This window comes from Macrobrachium nipponense, chromosome 10, assembly GCF_015104395.2.
Source record: "Macrobrachium nipponense isolate FS-2020 chromosome 10, ASM1510439v2, whole genome shotgun sequence".
NCBI lineage: Eukaryota > Metazoa > Arthropoda > Malacostraca > Decapoda > Palaemonidae > Macrobrachium > Macrobrachium nipponense.
The window spans coordinates 56,064,830-56,074,829 of record NC_087204.1 but is presented as its reverse complement, the minus strand read 5'-3'; the positions used below and the strand labels follow the sequence as shown (position 1 = coordinate 56,074,829).

At 32.9% G+C, this 10,000-nt stretch overlaps 1 protein-coding gene across 1 annotated transcript in view; it reads right to left on the bottom strand.

Moving 5' to 3' along the window:
• The window catches only part of LOC135223630 (son of sevenless homolog 2-like), a 547,573-nt gene that overhangs the window by 332,383 nt on the left and 205,190 nt on the right, over positions 1 to 10,000 (bottom strand). Inside the window, 2 exon segments of the mRNA XM_064262244.1 lie at positions 3,131 to 3,238; positions 3,389 to 3,545. Coding sequence (XP_064118314.1) covers positions 3,131 to 3,238; positions 3,389 to 3,545 — 265 coding nt within the window.

Sequence of the window (10,000 nt, the reverse complement as noted above, 5' to 3'; positions counted from 1 at the left end):
TATTTCATTCGCTCCTTGACAATGTCTTAGTAAAGACGAAAGCGCTTGGATTTCTGACAACCATTTTCCTGTGTTATTAGCTTATCTAATGAAGTCACGAGCATCTACTGTGATTTTTTAAAGAAATAAATATCAAGAGATTAATTTACGCTATATAGAAGCAAGAAAATCACTCTGAATCGAGTTTAATACGGCAAAATAATCTTACCTCCACTCTCAGCAGATTTTTCCAAACCAAAACATGATCAGTTTGTTTGTATTTTATAATACAATAGTCATAAGACTGCATACATTATTATAGGACACAGCAAAGTAAATGATAACTTCTTAAAAAAGCCAAGGAAAAGATTCATATTCGTTATCTGTATTTCATGCGGCGGTCTCCCCACTTAGCCTAAGCCACTGATAACCAGACAACATTGCTATAATCCCTATGAAGGGTAAAACCCAGTTATGAATATATTGAAAACGCGCCATAAAACCAAAATGCCAGTAACTGATGCCATCAGTAACTGCGCGCGCCCACACACACACACACATGTATATATACATTGAGCTACAATGTGCTTTAATATCTAATTTGCTCTACCTCAGAATTAATATAATTTCATATATGCTTAACCGAAGGGGAATTTTTTTCACGATAATAGATTTGCCTGGTCCTGGGCGCGAACCCCAGAAGACATTCAAATCCAGGGACATCAGTGAAGCTTTTACCTACCCCTCTCGCGGTGGTGGGGTAGGTAAAAGCTTCACTGACATTCCTGGATTTGAATGACTTCTGGGGTTCGCACCCAGGACCAGGCAAATCTATTATCGTGAAAAACATTCCCCTTCGGTTAATCATATATGAAAATATATATTAATTCTGAGGTAGAGCGAATTAGATATTAAAGGACATTGTAGCTCGATGTATGTATATGAATCACAGTAATGTGATATGACTTTATATACATATATATGTATATATATATATATATATATATATATATATATTATAATATATATATATTATATTTATAACAATTTCTATATATTACTTACAAGCTAAAGAAGATGCAAGTAGCAGTTGTGATTTTGAGCATTTTAATTTTTTTTTCAACTACAACCTGATTATCAATGATGACTTCTGTTCCTCTATTGTTACTAACATTCCAACATTTTTCTAAAAATTAATAGCTGTGATCTACCCACAAATGTCCATGTGTATTAGTGGATATCCTGTTATTTAAAAAAGGGTAACTCCAATTATCAGATTATTTGCAGTACATAAACTAATGAACTGCATCCCAATTTTTGTTGACAAGTTTCTCCCATGCATTATTTGCCCATTATATTCTCAATATCTTAACTGTTCTACTCAACTTTTGTATTCATACTACAAACATCAATTCTGATTTCTTTCTGGCATTTCACCCATAACATTCAGCAGCTCTATAAAAAATTAATTTATTTCTTCACAGAGCTTGTTTGTTGGCGAACAGCCAACAAATATACAGTACTCATTTTGCCATTTTTTACATAAATATTGCAAGCAGTACTTTGGTTTGGTAGTGTCTTTTTGCTTTAGATGGTAATATCATTCCTGCTCATCTAGGAACTGCATCTTCTTTTTTTGAATAACCACATTATTCTGGTACAATCTCTTTTCCAATACCATCAGCCAAGAGGTCCAGTTGATACAGCTTGAATTTACTTTCTACCTTCTTTATCATTCCAAACAAAGTTCGTACAACTTTTAATTTAACCTTTGTAAAGTATTTATAAACCTGTGTAAAATATTTATAAACTGGGAAATTCTGAGTACCTCCTACTGCCTGGAACTGGTTACAATTTCTACATTCTGTCTATCCATTAATGTGATAAAATCTATGAGGGATTGGTTTTTTAAATACACAATGATTTTCCTTGGATTCCACAGTTCCTAGTTGATTAGGACAATGACACCTGTACTTTATTAGATGGATTATAGATTTAGCCAGCCTTGTGTTGGCACGGGCTCTCGCTCTACAGCAGCCTGTAATGCACTCTATGACTGATTTGCAACCAGGGTCATGCACCTGGCATCCCAATTTTTGTTGACAAGTTTCTCCCATGCATTATTTGCCCATTATATTTATCGAATATCATTTTACCGTTGGTCTACTCAACTTTTGTATTCATACTACAAACATCAATTCTGATTTCTTTCTGGCATTTCACCCATAACATTCAGCAGCTCTATAAAAAATTAATTTATTTATTCACAGAGCTTGTTTGTTGGCGAACAGCCAACAAATATACAGTACTTATTTTGCCATTTTTTACATAAATATTGCAAGCAGTACCAAACACTGCTCTTTGGTTTGGTAGTGTCTTTTTGCTTTAGATGGTAATATCATACCTGCTCATCTAGGAACTGCATCTTCTTTTTTTGAATAACCACATTATTCTGGTACAATCTCTTTTCCAATACCATCAGCCAAGAGGTCCAGTTGATACAGCTTGAATTTACTTTCTACCTTCTTTATCATTCCAAACAAAGTTCATACAACTTTTAATTTAACCTTTGTAAAGTATTTATAAACTGGGAAATTCTGAGTACCTCCTACTGCCTGGAACTGGTCACAATTTCTACATTCTGTCTATCCATTAATGTGATAAAATCTATGAGGGATTGGTTTTTTAAATACACAAAATGATTTTCCTTGGATTCCACAGTTCCTATTGATTAGGACAATGACACCTGTACTTTATTAGATGGATTATAGATTTAATGATTGATTTGCAACCAGGGTCATGCACCTGGCATCCAGGGTCAAAGCCATAACCCTATACCTCATCCCACTGCCAGTGACCAAAATTCCTAATAATTCTAAATTAATAAATGTAAATAACGTTTAGGAAAGACAGGGGCAGAGTAGTGTATATATCACCTTTAGAAACAGCAAATTGTTTCAATCTATAGAATTTTGGTTATAAAAGGAGGTTACTCTAATAACAATCCTGAAATGTATAAAACTTACGAGACAGTACCTTATGTAATGTAGAGTAGATTACTGAATATAAATACAGCAAAACTTAAGGTACACATGAAACTAACAATGCATACTAATATCATTACAAAACTCTAAGGCACTTCATTACTTACGGCTGGTGTACAGAAGCTTCTATATGTTGTAAGAAATGTCCGTACAAACATTGGATCAGCATACATATGGTATGTTAATCGTTCCACAAGTTTTGGTAGGGTTGCTCCCTGAAAAAATAACCTGCATTGAATAAGATTTCAAAACAACCATTAACAATAACTACTCATGTTCAGCAAATACATGCTTCATATTCAGCACACCATTTTAGATATATTCACTGTACTCTAACATCAACATAGTTTTTCCCTCATCATTACCTTGATGAGTGGGGTTCCTGAGTTTTCTTTTTCTTCGATGATTATATTACACTCTGAATCTTCAATGGCAAACAGGTAAACCGACGGGTCTGGCAGTCTTAGTGGATGCTGCTTTTCCTCGTCTAATAATATACTGTCTAAAGTTCGTTCTAACATACTGAAAGGAAAGAAAGGAATCTCTGAAGCTATGCACAAACAGAGGAAGTGGAGATACAATAAGATACTAATTGCCTTAACATTCAGGTTTAGTCTATTTTCATGGCAAAAATATACTCTAAACCTTACATAAGACTAAACTAAATATTTTTGTGGACTACAAATTGCACAGTACAGTAATATCCATATATAAATGTGCTATGTGTAGTGCAAAATTGTCATTAGAACAATGTGTTTTTGTTCAGAACAAATACCAGTACTTCTTAAAAAATGTAAAACTCACTGTTTGTGAATATATTATATAGGCATTTCCATCTACAACATAATAAATTTTGAAGTCACTACCATATACAGTTTTTGAAATAGCTACCAAAAATTAAAATTGGATTTGATTTATGAGTTTTATCTCATGACCTGGCACAGGAAAAAATATTAATTGGAGCAATCTCAATAACACAGTAATGGGACCAAGGCCCTGCAGGATAGTGTAAAAATTTGGATAAGGTCAAATAAAACTCTACAGATGTAAAACAGCAACTCTGTGTAGCCTTTACTCCGCCACTTGTTAATACCAAATACTAACAGTAAACACAATATACACTAAGCCTTCAATTATCTGAATTAATAGAGCCAAGGGCCCATCAGATAATGGTGACATACAGATAAGGGAGAGTAAAAAAAAAATCTAGGGTTGTTCCTGTAACCTTCCTCACCTAAAAATATATATATTATATATATAATATATATATATATATATATAATATATATATATATACATATACATATATATAATATATATATATATATATATATATATAACATAATATATATATATGTATATATATATAATATATATATATATATATATATATATATATATATATGTATATATATAATATATATATATATATATATATATATATATTTACATACACATATATATATATATAAATATGATATATATATATATAATATACATACACATTATATATAATACATTATGTATCAATATATAACATATATATACATTACAACATATATATCTATATATATATATATTATAATATATACATGATTAATATATATATACATATATATAATATATATATATATATATATATATATATATATATATGAGACATATAAATATATATATATATATCTATATATATATATATATATAATATATATATAATATATATATATATATAATATATATATATTTCTTCTTCCCTGCTTTAAAGCATTTTTATATGTCACCGTTCTGAATAAGTCTTCTTCATTGATTTCTGTCCTGTGCCTCGTTCTCGTCAACTTCTTTCCATAATATATCTTCCCCTACACAATCACACTATCTCTTTCTTGGTCTTCCCATCTTCCTTCTACCCCGCACTTCATTTCCATCATATGTCTTCCAACATGATGTTCCTCTCTTCATAAAAGGTGGCCATACCATCGAAGAGAGAGAGAGAATAGTTTGGTCTAAACTTTTCAAGAAACTGTCATAACTCTCTCTCTCTCTCTCTCTCTCTCTCTCTCTCTCTCTCTCTCTCCTCTCTCATAATGCCATTTTGCTTGGTGAGACGTACCTGTGCAGTCTGATTAATCAACCGATATCACGCGTTTAACATACGACTAGAAAACGAATTATATCTAGAAGTGTTTGTGAATTATCGGTGATAAGATTAGTGTGAAAATAGTAGGATAAAGTGTCTACTAAGTTACTTTATTGAGTGAGTTATTGTAAATTCGATCAGGATGGCAGTAAGCTCCAACTGTGGAAAGAAATGGCTAAATCTTGTTTGCATTGCATATATGCAATATGATGAGTTAGCAGGAAGGGAGCTGGCATTTCTCATCTATGAGATCAATAACAGCCCTAATCAAAATGATACAAAAGTATTCATAGACATATTGGAAGGCTATGATCCTTCAAACTGGAATATATCAGCAAAAAATATCATGAAAATAATTGAAGTAGTTCCAAATAAAATTCGAGTGGTCAAGAGACTTATAAAGAAAATTTACATCAATCGACACATTCCGACAAAGAAAATGAATAAGGTGAACATTGTCAATATACTAATTGATGCAATAGGAAAAAGAATGCCTAAAGCATGCAAACTGTGTAAGGTGTGGTATAGCATAGTAAATCCACAAAACCTGATCAGGAAATATTATGCATGCAACATCCCCACGCATCCCCAATGTGCTGAAGTCCAGCAAAATACGCTTAAGGATATAAGAGTATTTTGCTCAACATGCCTCTCATGGATAGACAATGTCATTAAATAAAGACCTAATGTGCAAATAGTAGAGGATGAGGAAGAGGAAGAAGAGAAAACAGAAAAGAAGAAAACAAAACTGAAATGACAGAAAAAAATAATGAAAACAAAGAGCAGGACAGGAGTATGGATGCAGATACTCATAGATACTACATATGAGGCAATCAAGCAGCATACATACGAAGAAATAAATTACGACATGACGACACAAAATAAAATACCAAAAAGGCTCTACCCAGATCTGCATACTGATGGGAAAGAACAAGAAAAAATAGAAAAGAAAGACAAAGTCTGCACCCTTCAGAAAAGAGGGAATTGCAGATTTGGTGAAAGATGTTACTACAAACATCCTAAGGTATGTCACAACTATGAAAGCTATGGTAAATGTGCATACCTAGACGGCTATGAGGATGAATGCAGATATCTACATTCAAAATTATGTAAAAACTTGAAAGAAGGAATAGGATGTAAGTTCAACAAAAAATGTAAATATATGCACCCTGCAGCCATGAATCAAAATAAAATAATAAAATCCAAAATAGAAAAGAAACAAATAAAGGAACAAAGAACATGAGGTGAAGGAAAAAACAAGCCATCACTGTGCTATGGAATGTCAGCAAAGAATATACAAGCATCAGCTCCAAGATACAGTGCAAGAGACAAGTACTGTATATATGATGCTAGGGGATGGTGCAGATACGGAGAAAATTGCAGATTCATACACAAAATGAATAATCATGATGAAGATCAAATATATTGGAAAAGTTGGATTTTTTTAATGTCAGAATTTCTGGAAATGAAGAAAAGAACAACATACCAGAACAGGAAAGAGACATGGGAAAATCCTTGTTATTACCCATATTAAATGAAGGGGATAACATGCAAACCATCATAGTGATGAATGCACAGGGTTTAGTTACGAGTAACTCAAAAAGAAAAATAGTTCTTATAAGAACTAACCCAAATTGAAAAGAAAATAGATAATGAATATAAGTGAAACCTGGTATTCCCAAGAGACTGGTAATGATGATCAAATAAAGGTGGTTCCAAACTTATAGATCAGATAGAAAAAATAGGAATCAAGGGGAAACCGCAATATATGGGAAAGATGTAAAACAAGGAAAAATATATAAGAAATATAGTAACTCAGAATGTGAACTAATAGCGGTAAAATTTGAATCTGAAAAATTAATGAACAGTAATATATAGACCCCCTAATACTAAAGTGTTTGACACAATATTTGAAAAATTGGATGATATATGTAGAAATCACAAAGACTGGACTATTCTCCTATCTGGAGACTTTAACTTTCCTTTCGTAGATTGGAAAGAACGAACAGGAGATTGTGGTTGTATTTATACATATAAAAAAAGAGAGCAATAGTAGTGCAGAAGATAAGAGGCAATTTGAAAAGCTATAAGATATACTAGAATACAACATTCAACAAATAAATCACCTGCCAACAAGAAAGGAAAATACTTTAGACCTAGTATTTGTGAACGAGGTGAATTATGTTAAAGAAATAATAGTTTGTAATGCGAGTATTTCAGACCATTGTCATAGAATTAACAGTCCATTCCAAAGCAAGTGAAAACAGAGATAAGCAAGAGATGAAAAAGTGGGAAGGATATGGAAAATACAATTTCTACAGTAAAAATATAAAATGGTCAGAAATAATAGAAGCAAACAAAGATTGGGATAACATATTTGTAAGTGATGATATACAGTAATACCTCGGGTTATGAACTGATTAGTATACAAATTTTTAACGGTCACACGACTTCCTCCCACGCATCCCTTTTCCCCCATAACTCTTTCACTCTCTCGGTGGCGGTAAGATTGAACACATTTGTCCGTGATACGCTCTCAAATTTGCATAGTGATTTGCGCATGTGTGGTGTTTCCGTGACAGTGCTTATACGTTATTATCCTCTTCATTACCGAAAGTTTGTTTGGAGGTAGGTGGGTACCACCATTCAAGTCTACTACACCGCACCGGGTGCATAAAGGTGGTACGCATAGTACCACCAAAACTCCTCTTTTCAGATAGGGACTTCCAATCATTCTGTAATTTCGGTTTGAAGAGTTTGGAGCAAAATAAACAGTATGACACGATGCCAGACGTATGATGAACCCAAAAAAATATTATTACTGCTTATAGTAGTGTGTAGGTGACAGATGAACTGCGTCTCAACAAAAAATCACAAAACCAGACAAGCATAAACATGTAATAACTTCTACCCAAGTATAAAACCAGTTGTATCATCATTTACTGTATTTATTTATTTATTCACTTATTACATTTTACAAATAAAAGATATGAACACCAGATAAATGAAGGTAAAAATAAAGCCTTATATGTAGTAACTTTATATATAAAAAACCAAACCAGAGAAAAAGCAAAAAAGCGATTTTTTCTGAGGACAAGAAACTTGAAAAATTAGTTTAGATACCCCTGATGCCCCTAAAGTTGTTTTCTGTGATGAAACTAATCTTAGAAAACATAGAAAATGACATCGACCAATTTTTGAAAGATATACTATAAAATTTGCGATTTCCATATTTATTTTCGGGGCTTTCGCTTTAGTTTTTGCTCTTTTTTTTGTTATTACGTGCTTATTTACTGTTCTATTTTGATAATACTTTATGTGCATGTTCCAAGTGCGATATACCAACATTCTGTAAGACCGAATTTCTATTTAAGACTGTAGTTTTCTCACCGACCACCAGTGTCCCTTGTACAAGGGACACTGAGTTTCACATTTTTTTCTTAAAATCATTTATTTTCCCTGTAAGATGATAAAACTAACAGAGAATATGCCTTATTATAGTGCTAATAATACCTGATAATTTCATTAGCCTGTCTTGATTAGTGTATTTTTGGCAAATATTTTTACGATCGGCACCCCTCCAAACTCGAGTCACTACCGAGAGATTCAGTTCGGCAGCGAACGCAATGTTTACATTCTGCTCACCCACCCGGTAAAGAAGGGGTTATTACTCAAATGCTAAAGACCATGGCTCCCAAGATGACGAGCAAGCAGCAAGAAGGAAAGCACAAGAAAGGAGATGATTACGGTCGAAATGAAGAAGGAAATTATCCAAATGCATGATAAAGGCGAGCACGTGAAAGACATTGCAGCATTCTACAAGCAGTCACAATCAACGATCTGCACTATTTTGAAGAAAAAGGAAGAAATTAAAGCCAGTAAAGTATCGAAAAGTGTCACAGTATTGACGAAACAATGGCCTCCTATTCTCGACGACATAGAAAATTTGCTTATGGTTTGGATAAACGAGAAGCAGCTGGCAGGAGATTCAATAAGTGAGAGCATCATTTGCGAAAAGGCTCATAAGATCGATAATGGAGTGGGTCATTTCTATAAAATTTTAAACAACAGGCAAAAGCAAGCCTCCATAAAAAAATATTTTGTCAAAATTGTGAAAGACGACACAGAGTCGCATAAGCGTAAGATTAGTGAGGTTATTAGTAGTAGTGATAGTAGTGAACGCTGCTCTCGAGAGAAGGAACCAGAAAGTCTTCCAGAAGTGTTCATGGAGGGAGATTTCCCCCCCAAGCCCTAACCCTCTCCTCCTCCTTCCCCTCCTCCAGTTTCCATCAAGCCAGCAACCATACTCACCTACGGTAAAGTTCAGGTTTTACTGCACATGCATACTAAATTTAGTGTTTATATTTAACTTCATTCTTCAATTTTATAATTTTATGTAATTCCTACACAAATTTTCAAACTTAGTCAACAAAAATGAATGGAAAAATATGAATTGAAATGGTCATTTATGGGCAGGTGGAATGCATTATTTGCTTTTTATAACATTCTTATGGGAAAATCCATTTAGGTTACGAATTTTTTAGGTTACGAAGCAGGTTCCAGAATGGATTAAATTCATAACCCGAGGTATTACTGTACAGGTAAATATGGCTATATTATATAAAATATTAGAGAAAATAGTGGATAAATATATAACAAAGAAGAAAAGTAAACATCAGTCATGCATACCAAGAGACAGAAGGATCTTGTTCCAGAAAATCAGAAAGTGGAAAAAAAGGTCTTGCAAAAGAAAAGAATGCATGGAAAGTGATGGAACTTAAAAGTAAGATAAAAATGCAGGACAAAAAATTATACAATCAAAAGAAAATGAAAAATGGGA